Source organism: Odocoileus virginianus, chromosome 7, assembly GCF_023699985.2.
Source record: "Odocoileus virginianus isolate 20LAN1187 ecotype Illinois chromosome 7, Ovbor_1.2, whole genome shotgun sequence".
NCBI classification, from domain to species: Eukaryota; Metazoa; Chordata; class Mammalia; order Artiodactyla; family Cervidae; genus Odocoileus; species Odocoileus virginianus.
Window position 1 is genome coordinate 80852470 of NC_069680.1, and position 24977 is coordinate 80877446.

Sequence of the window (24977 nt, forward strand, 5' to 3'; positions counted from 1 at the left end):
CTTTAAAAAAATGCACCTCACTCTCCGTCTGACTCTAACACTAAGAACAAAAGTGTAATAACACCCTTTACATTTAAGAGCTTACAGTTCTCACTGCTACTCTTTCAGATTCTCTTTCAGTTTTCATTAGAACCTAAATAATACTATCTTAAGCTACCTGGCAGCATTGTATCTCAGTTTCATTTTTGCCTTCTCGCTTTGGACATATATCGCTTTGGATAAGTGACTTTTTCAACAGTGTAGTATTACACATGAAGTCTTTTTTTAAAAAGATAATGTGTACCAACATTAGGTGGAAAAGAAAAGGACAGTGGCATGGCAAATCCTGAATTTTTACTCCTTTTTAGACTGAGTATTGCCCTAACCCACCTTTCACTTTAGCTTCACGTCCTAAGAAAGGTGACAGCATGGAGGACACCAGTCACATGGAATACTTACTGTGTGCTGACCTTTCTGCAGTGTTTTGGTTAAAGATGGAATATATTGACTTTGTTTCTCAGCCAGGCTTCTGCCCCTTGCCTGGGAGGTGAATGTCCTTCCTCCTCCAATGACAACCTCACCGAATTGGCTGGGGAGGCTGAAAGAATACACATCACATTACAGTCTTCTCACTGCCAGGTTCTTGTCAGGTTCAGAAGTATATATGGAAACGTCAAAAGCAAACACAGAGAGGGAATCAGAATTAAATGAATCCTCTCCAAGGATAGGTAAAGCATGGTTGTGTTGCTCTTGAGCTTACAAGATGGAAACCACAAAGACTTTGCTTGGGTTTCAGTGTTACTGGTGTTTAGACTCTTGATTCTTCAACCCAGACAAGAGAAGAGGCATAGACGTACGAAAATCTAGGTTCCTTACTAATGTCTCTGTATTTAAGAAAACACATCTCGGTAATTGAAATTTGTAGACATCTTCAAGATGCTTGGGGTGTGATATGAGTTAGCAACACAAAGTCATCCTGTGACACCAGCCATTGTGTCTTGAGAGGAATCCGACTCTTTCTTTGAGCATATTCATACAAAGAACCAAAGGGCATTTGGATATCACACAATTTCAGGCAGACACAGGTGGCTTTGAACTTCGAGTTCTCATTCTTATGAATTGAGAAAGTTGGAGTGGGGCAGGATCCTCTAGTTTTCTTCAGACTCCATGTTGTCATATCCCTGAATTCTGTTGTCTCTTTTGATTTTATGGACCTCCTGAAATGACGTTGACTCAGTTTTCTGACCAATATCTGATAGACAGCCACAGAAAAAAAATAGATCCACTTACTAATCTCCTGCAGAAGCTATTTTGGATCAACTTAATTGAAAAACTTGTTTTTTTTTTTTTTAGTCAATTCTTACTAAAAAACAAGACCAAAGAAAAACCTTATTTTGTTTTTCTTTTTTTTTTTTTCAATTTGAGGTCTAATTGACATACATTATATTAGTTTGCAGTATACAACATACTGATTCAGTTGTGAAATGATCACCACAATAAGTCTAGTTAACATCCACCCCCTACTTACTTACAAAAATTTTTTTTCTTGTGATGAAGACTTTTAAGATTTACTCTTAACAACTTTTCAAATATGCAGTACAGTGTTGTTAATTGTAGTTATCATGCTGCACATTACACCTTCATGACTTATTTGTTGTATAACTGGAAATTTGTACCTGGTGGCCCCCTTAACTCATTTTGCCCAACCCCCACCTTTGGTAACCACCAGTCCTATGAGCTTGGTCTTTTGTTTAGATTACACATATAAATGAAATCATACTTATTTGTTTGGTATTTTCCTTTTTCTGTCAGACTTATATCACTTAGCATAATGCCTTTATGTTCCATCCATGTTGTAACAAGATTTCATTCTTTTTTGTGACTGAATAATATTTAGTTGCATATATTTACCACATCTTCTTTATCCATTCCATGTATACATGCTTAAGTTGCTTCCATATCTTGGCTATTATAAATAAGGCTGTAATGAACATAGGGGTACATATATCTTTTCAAATTAGTGTTGTTTAAATGCCCAGAGGGTGTCCCTTGTGGCTCAGCTGGTAAAGAATCTGCCTGCAGTGCGGGAGACCTGGGTTTGATCCCTGGGTTGGGAAGATCCCCTGGAGAAGGGAAAGGCTACCCACACCAATATTCTGGCCTGGAGAATTCCATGGATTGTATAGTCCATGGTGTCGCAGAGTTGGACACGACTGAGCAACTTTCACTTTCAAATGCCCAGAAGTGGAAATGCTGATCATATGATAGTTCAATTTTTAATTTTTTGAGGCACCTCCATACTGTTTTCCATACTGGTTGCACCAATTTACATTCCCACCAGCAGTGCACAAGGGCTTCCTGTCCTCCACATCCTTACCAACAGTTATTGTCTCTTGTCTTTTTTATACCATCCACTCTAACAAGTGTGAGACGGTATTTCATTGTGGTTTTGATTTGCATTTTCCTGATGACTAGTGATGCTGAGAATATTTTCATGTACCTCTTGGCTATCTGTATGCTTTTCTTAGAGAAGTATCTGTTCAGGTCCTCTGCCCCTTTTTAGATCTTTGGTTTTCTTGCTGTTGAGTTGTATGGGTTGTGTGCATGTTTTGGATGTTAACCCTTTATCAGCACGTGATTTGTAAACAACTTCTCTCATTCAGTAGGCTGTCTTCATTTTATTGATGGTTTCCTTTTGCTATGCAGATAAATGAAGTCTTACATGATATTCTCTTAAATTAGAAATTAATATCACAAAATTACCTAGTTAACACCAGTCAAGATTTTTGTTTCATCCATTCAGAAGCATTGATGATTCCTGTTCTGATCTCTTTGAGACTATTAATGTTATCAACCTGTTCAAAAACATTTTAAAATCCTTTCCATTTGAAATTTGAGAAGGAAATCCTTTCCATTCTCCATTGCCTGGAGAATAAACAAGTTGTTTTCCCCTTTGGTATTATCACCAAGTCTTGCTTTTTACATTCCTCTCATTCTTTTTCTCTTCAGACATATTTTGGAATGGATGTCTCTGCAGTTGAAGATCCAGTTCAAAGACGAGCACTAGAAACCATGATAAAAACCTATGGCCAGACCCCTCGTCAGCTGTTTCAATCAGCCCACGCGAGCAGACCTGGCTCCAAGCTCAACATCGAAGGGGAGCTTCCTGCCGCCGTGGGCCTGTTAGTACAGTTCGCTTTCAGGGAAACCAGAGAACAGGTCAAGGAAATTACCTATCCGGTATGTCATTTGGATTTCAGTAGATTTCAGGAAAATATGGTTCAACTCCTGAGACATCAGGCCTTCTCCCACGCTTTAGAGGCAGGGAATTGAGTAACATGGTCCCAGCCTGAAGGTGTGTACCAGCCAGTGAATACAGATGCTCACATTACCAGTTCTGTGTGTAGAAGATGCTGCATTAGTGATATGAAGGGAGTGCTTTGGGAGCTCAGGTCAAATTGTGACCTCTCTGAGGGTTATTACTTGGGAAAGCCTCACCAGCCAGTGACATAACAGGCATTGCAAATGAGAAGGAAGGAATCAGTGCAAACATGCCTAGCATGGTCCTAGTTGTCAGCCTCCACCAGAAGTAGTGACCAGAAGTGTAAATGTTTGAGTTTACAATTAAGGGGAAAATCTTACATGATTTTTTGGCCCCTCCAGATTTTCTTGATAAGTATTGCCTCTTAAAGTAGGAATTAAGTATTAATTTAAATTCTGAAATAGAAAAATAAAGCAAACAAGCCTTAAGAGTAAAATGGATTCTAATCCTCAGCTAAATTCTTCATTATTAAAGCAACTTAAGGTGGGAGCCTGTGAGTTGTAAAGTGTTAAAGAGGTTTGCAGAAGGGAATCGAAGAAAATGAAAACACAAGGGAAGGAGGTTGTAAGGTAAAGCAGAGCCCTCAGATTGCAGTCATCTGTGATCCACTTTAAGAGGAAATGGTTTTTACAGACCTTCTTTTGAAACTCGTTTCTTATAATAAAGTTATTTAAATACACTAAATTTAGAACACTGAATGTAAACTCTTTATGCTCATAGTTCATATATATCAAATTTGCATGTTAAATGCAAGCAGAACTTATATAACTAGTAAGATCAAAATTGAAATTTTAAAACATCAATATGATAGATAATATTGTTTTGCCGAACCCAGATCACCCATGTTGTTTTTCATAGTTGAAAGCTGTATTTTTTGTTTTATGTTTACTTGTCAGTTACACTGACAACTCATGGTTTTGAAGACTTACAAGTCATTTTAGTCATTATCATTACCAGGGTCATTATTTTTAACTAGAATCTGTTATTTTAACATGTCAAAATAATTTAACAGTACATCCCTGAAAAGTAATAAATACCATTTCATTTGCCACTGTACTTATTGCTCATTAGCTAATTAAAGTTGGTGCATATGCAGGACCTGAGCAGGATGTCTGTCTGTAATAGGAACGGATTCTGAACTGCTTCCTTCCCACCTCAGGACTTTCACACTGGCTGTCCCCTCCACCTGGCATGCCCTGTCCGCGGATAGAGCCCCGGTGTGCTTTTATTTCACTCAGGTGTCTGCTTGCCTCAGGGACTCTTTCCCAACCCCTCATCTAACTAGCAACTCTTTCTCAGTCCTCTACCCCGTCTTAGACTTTGTTCATAGCCCTTGTACCACCTGTGGAAATATGTGTTCCTCGTCTGTCTTGTTCATCACTGTATCTGACCACCAGGAACACATATTTCCCTTTCTATACTTACTACCATTTTTTTTCTTACTACCATTTTTTAAATGTACTTTTTACTTTTCTTGGTTTTAGAGTCCTTTGTCATGGATAAAAGGCTTGAAATGGGGGGAGTATGTTGGTTCCCCAAGTGCTCCGGTTCCTGTGGTCTGCTTCAGCCAGCCCCACGGAGAAAGATTTGGTTCTCTCCAGGCTCTGCCCACTAGAGCAATCTGTGGTTTGTCCCGAAATTTCTGTCTTCTGATGACATATAGCAAAGAACAAGGTAAAATAAAACATGAAAATCATCCTAGGTCTATCTTTCAAGAGATTTGAATGTTTCCACTCATCTGTGCTGCTGTTTTGTTTCATTTTTGAGTTTTCTGAGTCTTTGGTGAAAAACCAGACTCAAATTTGTATTCATTTAATGCAAAGTAGGAATTAAAACATACTACCTGAAAAAAAATGAGAATTAAAGGCAGTGTCGTTTGAAATGAGAGGAAGAATTGAAGGGGACAAGAATAAATAAATGTCTCACAAGATGAAAACATTATCAATTTTATAGAAATACACACCTTGAGGTTCTTGAATCCCAGAATAGATGACTTATTTGACCAACAGTTCTAGTACCTCAGAAGAGACAGGCATGAGAGTAAAACAAAATGAGGAAATCATGATAGCCTTGAAAATAGGCTTTAAAAATACATATGTCTGGAAAGCAGTCTTTTTCTCCCCTCTTTGCACTGACTCACTAAAAGCAACGCATGGGAAAGTGCTCTCAGTAGAGGCCGTCTTGATATTTCTACATGTCACCTACACACTGGAAAACTAGTGGCATTTTCCATTCGAGCAACTCCTCAGCCCTTCCAAATCAGTCATTTTGCTTAATGCGAAAGAACTCTACTTCCTAGGCCTGGGCGTTAAGCACTGAGATGAATGACTGGGGGCACCCATCTGTGCCTGTCAGGGGTGTGCAGACTTGCCGGGAAACCAGTGTGTGGACCTGACGCCTCTTGGTGTTGGTTCTGTGCGCTGTGCTCCTCCGGTCCTCACGGCCCCTCCCACCACTGGAGCGCCACAGTGCAGGGACCCCCGGACCCGGGCCCGGCCTCAGCCACTTCAAGGAATGTAGTGTGCTGGCTGGACCACAGTTCTTTTAAACTCACTCTTCCTTCTGTCATGAAGTGAATGATTGCCTTTATAGTTGCCAGTGATAAAAGAAGCTACATACCATTTTATCGAAGTTTAGTGAATTAAGAGGGTAAGGTAAATCTGTTTAATCATCATTGCAGTCAGCTATGAGATGCCTCACAAGTAGTTTACTACTACTAACACTTAAAGTATCAAAAGGTGTGAATAATTTGCCTTTAAGAAATTAATTAGAGTGGATTGAAGTTTCTCTCTGTTGATCAGAGAGAAAGGGGCTGGTATTATCACTTAGCATGGTGGGACTTAAATATGTCCAACTTAATAGCTGACCTACCTTATTTGTGCCACTACAGTCACAACCCCTTAATAGCTGTGTTCATTCAAACTACACTTTATTTCCTCATAGAATATAAGTGGGATTTGGCAGAATGTAGGTGTGTCCATGAAAGTGGTATCATACAAGTTAGGGCCATGAGCTCATGTGGCACAGTGCCTGAGTTTGCACCCCAGTTCTGCTGCCTAATACCTGTGTATTTTTGTGTAATTTTGAGAAAATTACTTATGCCTTTTGAGTCCTGGCTTTTAATCTATGAAATGGGAATAATAAAAGGACTTACTTCACAGGGTAATTCACTATAATGCTTAAATGAATAATGAGTGGTTAACACCTGACTCCGGTGTGCTTAGTAAATGCTTAAGTGCTTAATAAATAAGTGTCCGCGGGACTGTAAGCACTCTGGAGCCAGGGACTGTGAGCACTCACTGCTGTACCCGCTGCAGAACCATCCACAGGCGCATCTCCTAGAGGCCCTGAGCGACTGAGCGCAGCTGGCAGAGGGCAGTCGTGAGCACTGCCCTCTAGTTACACAGTGTAGTACAGTGTAGCAGCTAAACTGCCCCGGTTGTAATGAGCTTTAGCTCAGCACAGGCCAGTTACTTGAGAACTGGCAATGCCTCAAAATTGTCTGAGGTGCTTTTTTCCCCAAGTATACTCAGTTGGTCCCATTGGAGACACACCAAATGAGAATCTCTAGGCCTTGAATCTAAATCTGCACATGCTGCAAAAGTCATTTTCTTGCAAACTCTTATTTAAGATCTACTATTCTAATAGGTAAAGAAGAAGTTTCTTTTTCTTCTTAAAAAAAGATGGTGCATCTTGTGTTGCTGGAATGAGAAACCAGGGACAGTTATTGAGTTCTTTCCACATGCCAGGCTTCGTGGTAAAATCTAGGAAGTCCTGAGGCTTATCTAGAGTGGAGCATATATGTAGCAAGGCTATCCTAATTTCTGTATTGCAAAACTGATATCCACATTTGGAATTATACTCAACAAAACAGAAATAAATATGTGAATTACATTTTCAATGTGCTGTTGATTCATTCAAAAAATATTTGTTTTATTGCTTTATATTATGCTATATTGTGCTATGTTTTATGCTATATATTATGCTGAGTACTCACATTCTATATATTATAGATATAGCTATATATTAAGCGAGGCGCTCACAATCTCCCTCAGGAACTCAAAGCTTCTTATTCTCACAGGCAGCACCAACTGCCTACAGCGTTTATGCTGCATTAGCCCTAGTGAGTGTGCCACAAAGTGTAGATTATGAGAAACACTGGAAAAGGATGTCAAGATGTCCAGATCTTTATCCCAAAAGGGCGTAATATTATGTTGCGAATAGAACAAGGAAAGAACAGAACCTCATTATATGAAGTTCCCCCATACAAAATCCTTGTAGTTGCAGGATTAAATTATTCTCAGGATTGCTTCTGCTCCAGCAATGGTCCCTTTCTAGCATTAGTAGTTCTCCATATTGATTTTTCAGTAAGGGGTATCTAGAAAGTTATTTAAACATTATCTAGTTCTTATTTATTATTAGAAGAAAAAGCATCACAGAACATAAATAGAGGAAGCTTAATTATCATTTGTCTTCTATAAAAATTTCTTAACAGAAATTTTAGTTCTAAGTCAAATAAATCCCTTCACAGGTGAAAAAGAATACAGTTCCAACCTTAGAATCCTATTAGCCTTAAAGGAATGAAACTAACATAAATCAGTCCATCTTATGGCTATAAAGATGATTTTGCACTGGAATGACCATGTTCTGCTATGTGAACTTCAGGCCTTAAAGGCCAGAGTGGTCTTTAACCTGACATTTCAGCGGGCTGTCCAATGGTAACTGATCAGTGGCGACTGATACTTGATCTCTCTTTCTTGAGGTGTGAGAAGCATGAACAGCACTGACATTCAGTGGTCAGCCATCCTGAGCTGGGGGTATGCTGATGACATTTTAAGGTTGAAGAGCAAACAAAGTGAGCCTCCAGTAAACTTTATACAGAGTTCACAGCAATATCAGGTAAACATTTTTATGAAGTACTTTATAGTAATAATTAAACATAATGCTTTAGAAGGGAGTCAGACTGATGACAGCTAGTCTTTAATATCCTGTAGTTAGTCAAGAAGCTCATGACGCTAGACATATACCTTGTTTACAGTGCAGACAGCCTTCCTAACTGCTGCTGTACTGACTATGTCCCCAGAGTTTGTTCTCTACCCCAGCAGTCCCCAGCCTTTTTGGCACCAGGGATTGGTTTCACAGAAGGCTCTTGTTCCACAGAGCAGGGAATAGGGGGATGGTTTCAGGATGATTCTCCTAAGCAGCCCACAACTTAGGTCCCTTGCATATGTAGTTCACAGTAGCATTCGTGTCCCTATGAGAATCAAGTGCCACTGATCTGACAGGAGGTGGAGCTCAGGCAGTAATATGAGTGATGGGGAGCGGATGTAAATACAAGTGAAGCTTTGCTCACTTGCCAGCCACTCACCTGCTTCTGTGTGGCCCGCTTCCTAATAGGCCATGGACTGCTCCTGGTCTGTGGCCCAGGAGTGGGGGACCCCTGCTCTTCCCATCTCTTGTTGAGACCGTATCATAATCTCCTACTCAGCATCAGCTCACAGCAGTGTTGGAACAAAATCACAATTGATTTTTTTCTCAGTGTTAACTTGCCTTTTGTTACTATGTCATTTTCAATAACGAGAGCATCATCTACTGCACCTGGTGTTTTTTAAATGGACCAGGAATTTAGGCATCACCACATGGTAGAAAGAGCCTTGGGCCTTTCTAAAGCCCTGCCATCCCTGTGATCTGTGTTAGCGTCCAGCTCTGTTACTTACTATTCATAAGTAATTAACCTTTCCCAACTTGAGTTTCTCTCCTTCTGCTTAAAAGTGGAGTAGTCATACTCCCACTACTCTCTCATAAAACTGTTGTAAAAATGTCTCCAGGGTTTGTGAAAGTATATTGTAAACTGTAAAACACCATATACACACACAAACACACACACGCAGTACTGCCACAACTTTTTCCAGGACTAAATTGTATGCTAAACCTTCTCTCTTTGACTGTCTTTCCCTAGGAAGTTCTTTTACTGGTTTCTGACTTTCATTACCTACATACACCTGGTGCCTACTCACACATCCTAACATTTGTCACCATTCCCCTAGCGCCTTAGAAATGGAGTCAACGGAAGGCTTCCCAGGTGACTCAGTCGTGAGGAATCCGCCTGCCAATGCAGGAGACACGGGTTCAACCTCTGATCTGGGAGGATCCCATGCCTTGGAGCAACTCAGCCCATGCACCACAACTGCTGAACCTGTGCTCTAGAGCCCAGGAGCTGCAGCTACTGCCCATCTAGAAGCCATGCTCTGCAACAAGAGAAGCCACCACAATGAGAAGTGTGCACCGCAGCTTGAGAGTAGCCCCCTCTCTCTGCAGCTGGAGAAGACCTCATGCGGCAACAGAGACTCAGCACAGCCAGACATAAATAAATAATAGAAGTGTTTAAAAAAGAAGAAAGAAATGGAATCAGCTACTTGTGGGGAATTTTTGGCAGTGAAAAAAAGGAGAGCAGTGACTTGTTTGCTTAATCTTCAATATGTCTGAAAAAAAGGTCACTGCCTTTTGTCATCTGGCTTACTAGTAAACTAACAAAAGTAAGAATTAAGGACAGTGAAAAACCATCTTATTAGAAATTTTAACAAGAATTTCAACACTGCAAAATTATTTCTGTCATGTAAAATTGGGCACAGAAACATCATTAAAGATGAAAAAGCACTCTCAGGTCCTTTTAGCAAAATAGAATGATCCAGTTTTTGAGCAAACGTGGTGTGATAAAGTACTTCCAATCAAATGGCTACCTAGAGGAGAATACCATTTTTCATTTTTGTTCTTGGAATATGTCATTCACTTATTAGTTCTTTAGTTTGAGAAAATTTGTCCAGGATATTATCATACAAAGACCCACACTCTGCGATTTCACTTATCTGATCAATTTCACTATCGTCATTACATATTAGAGTCCTGCTCTCTCTTTGCCTCATCTTCTGATTGATTCTTAACTGTAAAACATACTCCTGTCAATTTTCTTCTCTTTTCTGTTATCACTGGAAAATGAAAAATTCTGAATTCCCAACTGTGTTCAATGACAAGTGAAAGAAACGGTGTCTCTGATCTTCTTTTATACTTTCTCAAGAGATAACAGCATTTTTATGACAATGCAATAAGAGAACCAAAAGATGACAGTTTATTTCACATTTTACAGCTTTTAGACGTCTTAAAGTTACATAATACTCTATTACTATATCTTGCACCATTCTAATCATTTCAAGTAAAATATTTATCTTAGTTTTGTGAGCATATATTTTTTAAATAAATGTCAGAAAAGTAGAAGCATTTCTCATGCTTTTTAGGCATGTTCATCTTTGACTTGTCCTTTTCCTAGGTGACTAGTTGTGCTTGGGTCCCTGACAGCTGCCAGCTGTTCACCGGGAGCAAGTGTGGTGTCATCACAGCTTACTCAAACAGGTTCACAAGCAGCACGGTAGGTCCTGGGCGCATTTGTGGGATTTTCATGTCAGTGAGGGGAAGAAACCCTTAGAGCAACTTACATTTTTTGTACTTGAATCTCTTCTTCACAGAAGCTCTGGTAATGTAAAAGGTCAATATCTAACTCTTTATTTTAGGTTTATTAGGATCATAAAAGAATTTTTTAAATAACTGTATACAGTCAGAGACAGAAAGTATTTTGAGTTATACTCTGCTCTGTATGTAGGCTTTTTTGTGACATTTTGATGCTTCCCTGTGTTCTCAGTATCGACCTGAATGCTTAAAGGGTAACCCACAAGATTCTGTAAAATTTAGAGGTGCAGAACTCCTAACATTCCTAATACACTCTGAGTGAATTAAATGACAGAAAAATCCAAGTAGCCAGTCTCTATTCTACCACTTACTGGGAGAAATTTTTTTAGCCATTTACTGAATCTTTTAAGATTTGTGAGTTAAATTATTAAAACAATCTAGTGAAGAAGACATTATGCTGTACTTCTTTTAATTTACTGTCATTTCTTTATTGAATTAGCTGTCCGTGGTGCCATTGAAGAGTAGTGGCAAGTTTAGAGTGATAACTCAGTGATAACCATTCTGTTCTAGAACATTCTGTGTGCTTTTTTTTTTTAATTACAGTTTTCTCCATTATTTTATAAAACATGTTCTACTGGGTGAAACCTGTTTTCCTAGCATAGGGTGACACTCGGTTCCTTACTTTTCTGAGCAAGTTCATTCAGTTTTAAACCCTTGTTAAGGTTCTTTGCCACCCTCCTTAGGGTATAAATGTGGCCATAATATTGTTTCTGACTCTTAGTCTGAGGAGTCATTAAAATGCTTGAAGCAGGAGTGATATGATCCAGTCAGCATTTTAAGACTATCTCTGTAGAGCCTGCTTAAAGGGCCATGAGCCTGGAGGGAAGGGTACCAGTTAAAAGGTGCTGTGGTGATGCTGGCAGCTATACTGAGGACTCCGCAGCAGGAGGTGGGCTCCTACAGGTTATTGCAGAACAGTGGGGTGTGTGCTGTAAGACTGACACACAGGGTAAAAAGAGCCAGAAGTGGGCCCAGCCAGGTGTCAGGGAGCCTGAAAGTTTACACTTGAGCTGGATCCTAAAGGATCATTTTTCTACGGGGAGAAAAGAGGAAAGAGTACACTAACCACCTGGAATTAAAGGCGTGGTGGTTTGGGAGTGGCAGATATTTTGTATGTAGTTCAGAGCAGAGCGTGCTGGGAGGCGCGGCAGGACAGTCGAGAGAGGTGAGGGTCTTACACACGGGCCACAGTGAGAAGAGTGCTGGGGGGTCTAAGCGGAGGGGCGCCTTCACTTTTGGAATGCCTCATTTTCTTTTTACTTCCCAAGGCCTGAATCAGATGTCAGTTTGATAACGTCTCTGATGTTTACTGCTGCCTTGCCTTCCCACGTCTGAGCTCACCTTTCTGTCTCCTTTTTCCTACACCTACATTCTAATCTCTGCTCAGAGGGGTCCTCTGCTTCTGTGCACAGATCATTTGTTCCTTGTCATCCAAAAACTGGCTTCCATCTGTTGTTTATTTCCTCTTTTTTCAACACTTTGAACCGCCTTGTTCTTCGTTTTCCTTACTTCCATTCTCCCCACAATTTAAATTTTTAATTGTACATTAACACAGTATGCAGTACTGGTTTAAAAAAAAAAAGTATTAAGTTGCCAATATAGGAGTAATTGTACACAGCATCGCTCTGAAGCAGCAGATCAGAGGTGTAGCTGTTATCATTTGAATACAGCAATACATGTGCTTCTTTTAGTTTGAAGTTATTGTAGGCTTGTGAAGTCTTATATTGCACACCTTTCCTCAGTTCTACCCTTTCCTGAAAGTTGATTTTTCAGCTTATATATAAGGGTTTTCTTTTTCTCCTAATAGGCAATCAAGTCATGAGATAAACAGTTACTATTTAAACCATGTCCAAAAGTGTATCTTAGCTGTATGATTTTATCATTGGTTGATCTAACGGAAGGTTACCTGGGATTCTGTGGGTATTGTTGCTTTTTCTTGGGCACCATTTCATCATTTTGGGGTCCCTGAAGTTGCAGATGTGACCCTGTGCCTGTGAGGTTGGCAGGAAGCGCCTCATGTTCACTAGTTTCTGTTGCCCAAACCCACGGAATGCCATGGTTCTAAAAGTGTTTATGTTCTTGTTTGTGTTGCCCTTGACACAGCAAAAGACAGGCTCCCAAGTGCCATGTAGGCTATAACCAAGATAACTGTTGCTTGAAAATATTTTCAAGGGAAGCTTATGAAATACTTTCCTAAGCTAGTGAAGCATATCTAACTTTGAGCATTGTTTCTGTTGGATCTCCTAAGATAGTCTGCTAAAATGCATTCTACATACCTAATGATGAATACATTGATTGGGTATAGGGAACTGTTATCTATAAGCCCTTTATATATTAGAGAAGAATGTCTTCAAAGGTGATAACTGATCCTAAAATAACTGATCTTGAGTTGTTTTTCACTTATTAATGTGCCCACGTCATCTTTATATAAGTGAACACCTGTATTTCTATTCTCTAAATTGATGGCAGGGAGAATAAATATTCAGTTTATCCAAGGTAGTATCAAACCATTCAAGAACATTTTATGAAGAAGTAGGCCAGCAGAAGATTTCTGTTCTACCCATGGCAATTATTTTCTGATCCCTCAGGGAATCATCTAGTAACACTGACTCTTAGAATCATTTTAAAGTGCAAAATCTAAAATTTCAACAACCACTGCAGGGTACCTATTTTCTGTTTACCCCATAAATATTATTCATAGTCATGAAGTAGAAAAAATACACATACATATATATATATATATATATATATATATAGCTTTTAACAAGCAAGGAGGGAGCTCTAGCCTTGAGTTAGATATTCTTGGATTATCTGTCAGTCAGTATTGACACTGACCTTGAGACCGCCTCTTATAAGAGGAGTAGAAAACAGTAACAAGGGACAGAGCAAAAATGGTGGGGGTGGGGGGAGGGGTGTCCCAAGGAGGTTCTTGTCCAAAAGGCTGGTCCCTGAGAGTGAGGCTGAGTCATATGGGACCTGCTCTTGCCTGGATATACAGCCTAGATTGGAATTTCCTGGGCTGGCCAGGATCCTGAGACTCAGCTTTGGATAAGGCATCCCTAGACTGGCATGGTGATCTGGGTCATCCAGGAGAAACGAGGAAGGTGCTTGCATTCTATTCCACTAATAGAGGAATCCCTACAAATGATTTTCTAATGTAGTAACAAATATACAAAACCAAGCACACAAATTTACAGATACAAAATGAATATGTGAAAAAGTTAAGCTTTTTAATAGTTATAATAAGAGAAATGCAATTAAAAGCAACCTTGATTGCCATTTAAAACTTGGGAAATTTTCAAAGATTTAGAATGACTGCTGAGACACAAATGCAAGCAGAGATGGAAAGGGCTCAAGCCTTTCTGGATAGTCAGTTCTTCAGCCCCAGGGACCCTGAAGCATGGTCTGCAAGGGCGCTGGCACATCCCCGTGGCCCCACAGACTCCTGGCCTTGTGGGGTGGGCCCCAGAGGCAGACCAGAAGGGGCCCAGCCCCAGGACTCGTGCCCTTGTTCAGAGCCGTCTTGTTCTGTGCTTGTGTTGAGCTGAAGGCCATGTGCCCTAGCTAGACAGAAGCCACTGCCACACAGGCCAGTGGCTCCAAGGAAGACTGGTATTGCCTGGTCATTTGAGTCTTTTAAGTATAAAATATGTATTTTTATGTGAATAAGACACTGGACCATGGAGCACTTAAAATACATGAGCTGCAGCTAATAAAGTCAACACAGGTATGTTTTGTTTGATCACAACGGTGATCAAAAAAGGCAAAATAGATCGGATGCTTAAAGAACAATAAATACCATATTTATAAAGTTTATCGAAATGAAAACCAATACATTGTTTATTGTTATAGTAGCATATAGTAGAACATAAATTCTAAATACACAGGAAACAAATGCAAAATTCAGGATAATAATAACTTCTGAGAAGGGAAAGGAAATAGGATGTAAAATAGTACACACACTATGTAATAGTTAATGTTTTCTATATTTAAAAAATAAGCTGATATTATAAAATGTTAGGATTAGTTTAACTGAGTGGTCAGTATGCAGATTTTCATTGTATTTATACTTTCTACTTTTCTGTATTCTTTGAAATATTGAAATACTTTATGACAATATATACCTAGCATATAACAAAAATTATGCCCTATGACAATATACACCTAGTATATAACAAAAATTATACCCTGTATAATATATACATAATATATAATATGTATGTATCTGGTGAACCATGTGGACCTTGGAACACCAGTTTGCAAGCTTTGATTTTGAAAATCAATCCACAACTATTGATGAGTAATACATTGCCATTGGTAGCATCAGGAGTCAGTGCAAAGCCTTTGCAAGTACTGTAAAATTTGTACTATATCTGCACTGTAAAATTTGTATCAGTACTGTAAATTTATTAATACTAATTGATCCACTACAAGGATTCTGGAAATTTATTCTAAAGAAGTGATATAGAGGAGGAACAAAACTTATGTACTTAAATTTAAAAATTATGAAATAAATAAAATAAAAATAAAATTTACTTATGGCATCTAAAATTTTGAAAACATTTGAAACAATTTTAACTATCTGTCAATAAAGGATGTTCAAGTAAATTATGGTATACTAACTATATAGAATATCATAACACTTAAAAATCATTTTGAATGCACTGTCAAAAATGAGAAATGCTTATGGGAGAATGTATGAAATATGAAATAGAGAACTATTTATATGGAGATAATCACAACTATTAAAGTACAAGTATGTTTGGCCAGACTACAAAAGAATAGTCAAAAATGAAAAACTTATCAGTTGATGAGGTTACAGTCAATTAAAACGTTTTTTAATGTTTAACTAGTTCTACTCTTCAGAAAAAGTTGAACTAGGTTGAAAAAAATGTGTTTGAGAAGAATGTTTGAGTAACCTGGGTTTTGTTTTTGAGATGACAGTACTAGAATACCTTTTGTCACGGCTTTTATCTTATACTTATTTTTCAAATTTTAGCCTTCAGATATAGAAATGGAGTCTCAGATACATCTGTATGGGCACACAGAAGAGATAACCAGTTTATTTGTCTGCAAACCATATAGTATAATGATAAGTGTGAGCAGAGACGGAACCTGCATCATATGGGATTTAAACAGGTACAGAAGATTTCCAACTCAAAAATAGCTGTTTTTAATGTTTCAGTTCTTACTGTGAGAAACAGATGCACTAAAATAATATCTTTACATTATAATAACTTTAAGCATGAAATACAGACTTTACCTTTGTAATCTTACTGAATTAATAGATCAGTTAGGAATAGAGTCAGGAATCCCTTATAAATAGTAGGTACATATACTAACCAAAAAAATTATATAAATAAAAGAATGTAATTATATTTAATGTTCATATGCAAATTTTCACGTCTTTGGTCTTTCAGGTTATGTTACGTACAAAGTCTAGCGGGACACAAAAGCCCAGTCACGGCCGTCTCTGCCAGTGAGACTACAGGTGACATTGCCACAGTGTGTGACTCAGGTAAGTTGGCCCCAACCCCAAAGCACGGAGTGGTTGTACTAATGTGTGCTCAGCCAGCTGGTTACATCATAGGTTAAACTGTCAGGTTACGTCTCTCTGGTCCCTGCCAGACCTGAATACTTAGGGAATAGCATGTATGTGGTGTTCAGTTCAGTTCAGTTGCTCAGTCATGTCTGACTCTTGCAACCTCACCGACTGCAGCACGCCAGGCTTCCCTGTCCATCACCAACTCCCGGAACTTACTCAGACTTATGTCCATCGAGTCGGTGATGCCACCCAACCATCTCATCCTCCGTCGTATGTGTATGACAGTACAATGAAGTCGAAGACTGAGTCCATCAATTGAGGCACGTGCTGTGCTTAGTTGCTCAGTCTTGTCCTACTCTTTGTGACCCTATGGACTGTAGGCTGCCAGGCTTCTCTATGGGGATTCTCCAGGTGAGAATACTGGAGTGGGTTGCCATGCCCTCCTCCAGGGCATCAGCAGAAGATCAGCTTTGTATTATATGTGTCTTCTAGTTCCTGCAGGACAGTAGTACAGAATAACGATGGAGGTGTAATGTGCCCCAGATTTACATGAGAAAGATAGTTCTCCTAATCAAATGTCTGGCTTTCAGTTTTATTTTCATGTATACATATTAAAATATTTGATGCATCCAGTAGCTAAGAACAGTTGGCAAGCTCATAAGTTTTCTGTTTTCATTTCCATTAATTGAAAGGATTCTTCAAAAAACTGTTTCTTTCTGTCCAAAGGTATCTTTGACACATCTACAGTGGGTAGTCTTTGATCCTTTGCTTGCTTTTTTATATTGTTTTTTCCTGACACCAAATGTGTGGTCTTTCCAGACACTAAACTGCTTTCCGGTTCTGTGACCCCAAATGGGTGTCCAACAGTGCAATTCAATTCTGACAGTAATTAGTTGAAGTTGGCAAACTTGGGAGTCTCAAGGCCCCCACCAGTTTCGATAATTCTCTCAGACAACTCACAAAACTCAATAAAACACTGTACTTACTACTGTAGTTCATTCCAAAGTGAACAGCCAGAAGAAAAGGTCCAGAGGTCTGTTCCTGTGGAGTCAGAAGGCACCACCCTCCTGGCCCATGAACGAGCTCATCAGTCTTCTCTCCTGTTGTTCAGGGCTTTTTCTGAGGTTCCATCATGTAGGCCTGGTATATTCAGTCACTGGCCATCAGGGACTGGCCTCCGCCCCAGCTCCTCTCCCCTCCCCAGAGGCGGGAGGTGCCATAAGGCAGCTTCTCTGCTGGCCAGCTCCCACCCGAAGCTGCCTAGGACCTGCCCAGGAGTCATCTCCCTACCATACAGAAGACAGTGAGTTCAAAAGAGCTTAGGAGCTCTATGCCAGGCTTGTGGGCCAAAGTTCACATATACATATACATATATATATATATATATATATATTTTTTTTTTTTTTTTTTACTATATCACAGATATCTCTTGGAATTTTGTCAATTTTACAAAACACTCATCATTCTTATATTCAAGAAAAGTAATGTCTCCAGTCATGCTTCAAGATTTCAGATGCGAAGTATTAATATTTGCCAGGCTTTAGCCCCCAGTCACAAAGTAGTGAGTGTCCTGCACACATTCTTACTCCCCTGGCAGCATAACTAAAGGGGAGGACCTTAACTAGCTGACTTTGGTAGCACGCGTGTGGACAGATGATTGACGCCTTGCTCACCACTCTCCCTTGATGTGTGCCTTAGGGGCTTTCGGTGTTCACACGCATCAGGAGGGAGTCTCAGGGGGATCCAGGGGTACTTATCTAGAGCTCTCCACTTTCTCGTTTTGGCAACATTTGGAAATTGGAACTGATCCTGAGGGAGCTGCTTTCCTGCTGCCAGTAGTGATTTATATCTGTGAGATTATATCAGCTAGTCATATGGGAACAAGAAACCAAAGTACTTTTGCTTATATTAACCAGCTCACTAGTAGGGTATTCAAGTGTCCGTAGGCAGTACGCACAGTATGATAGAGTAATGGGTAGAACTTTCTTCCCACTTTGAACAAAAAGGCCTTCTCAACTTGTTTGAAGCCTCTCAATACATATACAAGAGGAGTCATAAAAAGCATTTGGGCGAGAGCATGATAAAAGTAATGACTTTTTAAAAGAGGACAAATTTATGTTTAGTGACCTGGACCACATTTCATTCTCCTATTCTTATACTCCGGGAAGGGAAGAAAGTTAACCATATTTTAAAAAAAAAGAGAAAAGAAAGTTAACCAGATTTAACCTATCAAAAAATCTTGACTCTTTAGTGAGAACCATCCAAGTACCTTTAAAATCAAAATTGAAGATACATATATATGTATGTGTATGTATATAATATACAATATGTATATGTATGTGTATACACATATATAATCTCAAAATTTTCTGTGTTGAGGCTAAAGACACACTGGCAAACTCATTCTTTCCTTATCCTGATTTCCCAGGGCTTATTATGGGATGTGGTTTTTATAGTGATAAGATATAAAATTTATTAAACTATGTAAATATTATAGTAGATGGTTTCTGTACTTTTAAAAATCATTCTGCCACTATATCAAAAATATATGCATTTCAGCTAGAGTTCATAGCCTTTTCCTGTTGCCAGTGGTACTATAAAGTTAATATAATATTCTAAAATTTAGAGTAGCAGGTAGTTCTCCTACCCCCTCAGTTACTTGACTGAGCATAACATTTTCAAGATTTATCCATGTTGTTGCATATGTCAGAACTTCATTACTTTTTTTTTCATTTATTTTTATTAGTTGGAGGCTAATTACTTTACAATATTGTAGTGGTTTTTGCCATACACTGACATGAATCAGCCATGGATTTACATGTGTTCCCCATCCCGATCACCCCTCCCACCTCCCTCCCCAGAACTTTATTACTTTTCATGGCTGAATAAAAATGAGTTCCATTGTTTAGATATACTACATTTTGTTTATCCATTCACCTCTTGATGAACATCTGGGTTGTTCCCACCTTTTGGCTGTTGTGAATAATACTGCAACACACTAGGCATTTTGGTTTGTGGTATTTGATGGTCTTTAGCATTTCTATAGGTGAAGAAGTATTTCTAATACTTATTTCTTTGCTATAAAATATGAAATCTTTTCACTGCCTTAATAAAGGAGAGAAATAAATTCTCTACTTTTATGTTAGTTCTAATGGAGAGATAAAGTGTGGTAACACATACTATGTCATCCCAACTTTATCATGCCTCTTAACCTTTCTCTTTATCAGTATGAGAACATTTCTCCAGAAAGGCTGGACACATCACCATAAGGCCCCAAACCACCAGCCCCAGTTTATTGAGGATGGCTAGCAATTACTGCCTCCTCTGTCACCTGGAAAACTACAAAAAGTTTGATTACTCCTGGTCTTTGAAAAGAAAAAATTCATTTAATAAGACATTGATTTATAAGATTCACTCTTGGACATTCTGAAGAATTAGCTTTCTTTTTAAGAATTAGTTTTTAACTCAACTTTTACTATAACTTATTTTTTCTTCAGAAGTCCCATAACCCACTTCTTAAAGATACTGTAGTTTCACAGAATATTTTCTTCTCTTTTTGGAGGTTGTTTAGCTTTCTAGGTACTTTCAGAATTAGATTTAGCAGTTTGTATGCTAAGAAATTATGACTACAAAGAAATTCATAGTTAATTTACATTGTTGCTCTACCTTGTAGGTTAATTTTTTATTTTTTTCACTAGCCATCATCTCTAGATAAATAGGCCAACTCTGTGTGCCTTATGTAGTAATTTCACTTATACACTCTCCAGTCATGAGTTGCCTATGAACTTCATCAAACAGACAAGTGAGGCACTCAGGGATTCCCCTCTGGGGCCCAATGTGGGGGGCTCTGCAACACCCACACCCTGGTGACCTGTGGGGTTTTGTGGTGTTTTAGCTGGTGGAGGCAGTGACCTCAGACTCTGGACAGTGAATGGGGACCTCGTTGGACACGTCCACTGCAGAGAGATCATTTGTTCTGTGGCTTTCTCTAACCAGCCTGAGGGAATATCTATCAATGTGATTGCTGGGGGATTAGAAAATGGAATTGTAAGGTAAGAGGAGTTTGATTTCTTTGTGTCCTTTTGCTCATAAGGACATAGCAGTTTCAAAAAATATTTTTTACTATCTAAACATAATATTTAATATTTAGAGATTTAAAATCACCTTAGGATATACGTTCTTCTGGTGTTTCTGTTTTATTTCTAAATAGCAATTTGTACATTTTTGAAATTTTATATTTTTTAACTATAAAAAGTTCGGTTCAGTTCAGTTGCTCAGTCGTGTCCAACTCTTTGCAACCCCATGGACTACAGCACACCAGGCTTCCCTGTCCATCACCAACTCCTGGAGCTTACTCAGACTCATGTCCATTGAGTTGGTGATGCCATCCAACCATCTCTTGCTCTGTCATCCCCTTCTCCTCCCCGCTTCAATCTTTCCCAGCATCAGAGTCTTTTCCAAAGTGTCAGTTCTTTGCATCAGGTGGCCAAAGTATTGGAGCTTCAGCTTCAGCATCCATCCTTCCAGTGACTATTCAGGACTGATTTCCTTTACGACTGACTGGTTTGATCTCCTTGCAGTCCAAGGGACTCTCAAGAGTCTTCTCCAATGTCACAGTTCAAAAGCATCAGTTCTTCAGCACTCAGCTTTCTTTACGGTCCAACTCTGATACCCATACATGACTACTGGAAAAACCATAGCTTTGACAAGATGGACCTTTATTGGCAAAGTAACATCTGTGCTTTTAAATGCGCTGTCTAGATTTGTCATAGCTTTTCTTCCAAGGAGCAAGCATCTTTCAATTTCATGGCTGCAGTCACCATCTGCAGTGATTTTGGAGCCCAAGAAAATAAAGTCTGTCACTGTTCCATTGTTTCCTCATCTATTTGCCATGAAGTGATGGGACTGAATGCCATGATCCTCATTTTTTAATTGTTGAGATTAACAATATGAAATACACAAAGTATTCTTAATCCCATACCCACCTGAGCAAACTGCCCAGAATTAACCACGTTAATCGTTTATTGTGTTGCCTTACCAGGTAATTTTTAACAAATAAACATGTTGGTTAAATTTTTAGTAAAGGAAACTTGAGTTTGTGTAATTAGATGATGACTTTTTTCCTTCCTCTAGGTTATGGAGTACTTGGGACTTAAAGCCTGTGCGGGAAATTACATTTCCTAAATCAAATAAGCCTATTGTAAGGTAAAACCTCCCCCACCCCTCCCTGCTTCATACTGTACTCTGTGACTGTTTCTGTTGGAGATATAGTACAGCACACAGAAGTACAGAGGGACCTAAGGAGGATCGTTATAAACAACTGGCTGTTTATCGAACACCAGGATGTCTGGGACCCCATGGCAGAAGGAGGCGAAGCATTTGTGTTCATGGAGCTTAAAATCTGGGTCAGGCGCTCAGAGCCTCACAGAAGGGTGTGCTGGGATCATGCCTGGGAAGGCCTCTTGAAATGTGGAAGTTATATATTTTTCCCTTTCATTATTGAAAATACCATAATGGTGACTGATAGCTACAGGAGTGTGCTAGACAAGACTGATAAACAACCTGTTACCCTTTGCTCCATTAACAAATATGACTTTAAAAACTCAGTTGGAGTGATTCAAATTCTACTGCATTAAAATAGATTTATTTTTAATCCACTAAATGTAAAATGTAATAAAATAAAATTATATATTAATAACATTTTTTATCTTTTCCTCTTTCAGGGAAATAAAATACCTCCATAAAATAATCCTCATTTATTTCTATATAGAGAAAATGTAGTACTGTTATATTTTTTTTGAAGTTTCCTATACCCATGTATTTGTTGTTTAAGTAATAACACTAAATAGGAAAGGAAAAGAAAACATGCAAAGAGGGATCAGAGTGTGCCAATCTTTTGATCTTGGTTTTAGTCTGTATCACCTGGTTAGAATGAGCATCACAAACTTGGCAGCAGAACCATTAAACTATACTATTACAGTCAAAACCACTTGTAGGTGGTTGTCTTATCTGTCTCTCTGCTCCAGTAAAGACTCTTAACTTCTTACACCAATTTCCACATGATCACCAGTATGCTGATACAATTTTCAGAGACACAACGTAGAAACGGGACTCTTTTTCTTTTACCAGCCTTACCTTTTCCTGTGATGGCCACCATTTGTACACAGCGAACAGCGATGGGACTGTGATCGCCTGGTGCCGGAAGGACCAGCAGCGCTTGAAACACCCAATGTTCTATTCCTTCCTCAGCAGCTACGCAGCCGGATGAGTGAGGGGAACTGCACTCTCCACGGCACTTTAACTCCAGGCTGCATTTACTGACTTTGCCAGTTTCAGGAGCTCAAACCTGAAGACACGGATGACCAAACAAATCCAAGCAATGATACAGTCTGTCCATCTGCACAAAATTCTGCTGCCTCACAAGGTCCTGAAAGGAAAGTTTTGTTCTAATTTAGTGATGTTCTGGAGAGTTGTATCAAGGTTGAAGTCTGGCACAGTAAATTAAAATCATATCCTTGAAGTTTTTTTTCCATAGAGGAGTCTAAACAAAAACTTATCTCTATTTCTGTTTTCTATTATTTTCTATTATTCCCCCCCAAAAAACCCAGTAGAATTTAAATTGGTTAGCTAATTGTTTACATAAAATTTGCTCTAAAAGATTATTATACTTTTAAAGTTTTCTGCCAAAATAACACACACACCTGCCCCTCCCCCAAAAAAAGGAAGGATAAGGAGAGAGAATTCAGGACTTGATTATTGCTTTCTTTGAGCAGTAAGGAGTTCAGTAGGTGCCTCTGCACCAAACATTTTTTGGAATATCTGAATATTTGAATCTCAGTGTTAGGCAGTTTTTGCCCGTTGCCTTCTTAGCTGAAAGTAGAACCAGAATTTGTTTGACAGCCACAAACAACACAGGTATCTTTGATTTTCAGACACATTCTGTTTCTTCATAAAAATAGTACTTAAAATCCGCAACACTAGATAATGAATATTCTTAGTTGAGGCACTAAGATTTAATAAACAAAATGATAATTCTTTTTAATATCTGGCATTTACAGAGCATTGAATGCTTAACAATTTGCAACTGAAAGCCTCCACTACAAAAGAAGTTTGCACAGGTATAGCAATGCAATCCAGATAAGGCTTTTAATCTAATGTGCTGAAGAGTTTTCTTCCCCAAAACAGAATTACAAAGAAAAGGAGATAGCTTCCTTTGTTTTTAAATAGGAGGCAGAATCATTCTTTTAGAAAGCAGTTCCCACTGTTTCTGTTAACCTATTCTAGGAACAGTAGAAAAATCTGTGTACTCCACAGCAAACTTACACACGATAAAAGACAGAATTTCTGAAAACCCTGAAATAGCCTATTTCTATCATGATAGTACTTGGGGTGCTGCTTTATTGGCTTTGAAAACTGTAAAATAAGCTCAGTAATGTTACCATGAGATAAAAAAATATATTCCCGCCTCAGAATAACTTGCGTGTTTGTTATGGAAATTTAATTCATATAGTGTTTACAGAAGTACTTTTGTAACTTCCAGACTTTCTAAAACATTCTGCTTAAAAACTGTATAATATACAATTCCAAAATCTCTGCTGTCTAGATAAACACAAGAGGAAGCAAGTGGCCACGTACGCTCATAACCTTCAGTTGCACACATAGGTAAGAACGCTCCACGGCTACATTCAGATCATGGTTTGCACAGACCAGCTGTTAATTCTGAGGTCCAATTAGGTGCAGAGATGAAATTATTCCTGTTCACGTTGAAGTGATTTGCTTTGTTTAAAAAAAAATAATGCAGCTATTGTCTAGCATTCATTTTTCTACTGAGAACTTTAAATTAGTTCCTTATTAGAACAAGTTGCTACTCAGTCTTTTTTTTTAAGCTGAATTTCATCATTTATCTGAAGAGAAAATATGCAAAATAACTGGTCTTGTTAAGAGTGCAATATTATATTTTTATGTAAAAATAAAAAAATTGGGATTATTTATTCAGCATGAACTTAATATGTATATGTTTGAAACACTTCACAATGTGCATGTTGTAGCAAATATTTCTGTAAATTATCACAAGCTGTTACCTTTGTATACACTGCTACTTCAAATTGGGAATAAATTTCATAAAAATAGATTTAAGGACTTGTTCTTAATACAATTTAAATATTATAACCACGTCTCAAATTGATGGTTTTTTTTGGTAACCCATATATTTTCTCTTTAGCTGCCCTATAAATTTATGTCACTGGAAAGGATAACTTTCATTTCTGAATTGTGGTCTTTGTGAGAAATTGTATGTTTTAACCTTTAAATGGAGTTGAGAGAGAAGTCCTAAGGTAAACCACTCATTTTTTTAAAAAAAGAGTACCTGCCTGTTCCCACCCCCCCCCAATAGCACATCTGTATTGGGCCCCGCCTGTATACCCGGGGCCACACGAGGTGCTGAGGCACGGTGGTTCCCTGCACTCCTAGAGAAAATGCTGTCGGTAACCAATGTGAGTTGTTACAAAACGCGGTCAGTGGTGTGAAGGAGGAGCAGACGGTCCTCTGAGAAAACAGAACTGAAGAATTCAGTCTAGATCAAGGGGATCCAGAAAAGTCAAATTGTTGTTG

The 24977-nt window shown here is 38.7% G+C and overlaps 1 protein-coding gene across 5 annotated transcripts in view; it reads left to right on the forward strand.

The window, feature by feature from the left end:
* Window positions 1-24498, forward strand: part of LYST (lysosomal trafficking regulator) — a 191342-nt gene extending 166844 nt beyond the window's left edge. For all 5 annotated transcript variants that reach the window (XM_070471052.1, XM_070471055.1, XM_070471054.1 and 2 more), the window contains 9 exons: window positions 2989-3219; window positions 4786-4975; window positions 8064-8200; window positions 10626-10724; window positions 15822-15961; window positions 16243-16340; window positions 20263-20419; window positions 21501-21572; window positions 22497-24498. In XM_070471052.1, the coding sequence (XP_070327153.1) occupies window positions 2989-3219; window positions 4786-4975; window positions 8064-8200; window positions 10626-10724; window positions 15822-15961; window positions 16243-16340; window positions 20263-20419; window positions 21501-21572; window positions 22497-22635 (1263 nt within the window). In that variant the 3' untranslated portion in view covers window positions 22636-24498. The remainder of the gene's footprint in view (window positions 1-2988; window positions 3220-4785; window positions 4976-8063; window positions 8201-10625; window positions 10725-15821; window positions 15962-16242; window positions 16341-20262; window positions 20420-21500; window positions 21573-22496) is intronic.
* Window positions 24499-24977: the final 479 nt, after the last annotated feature.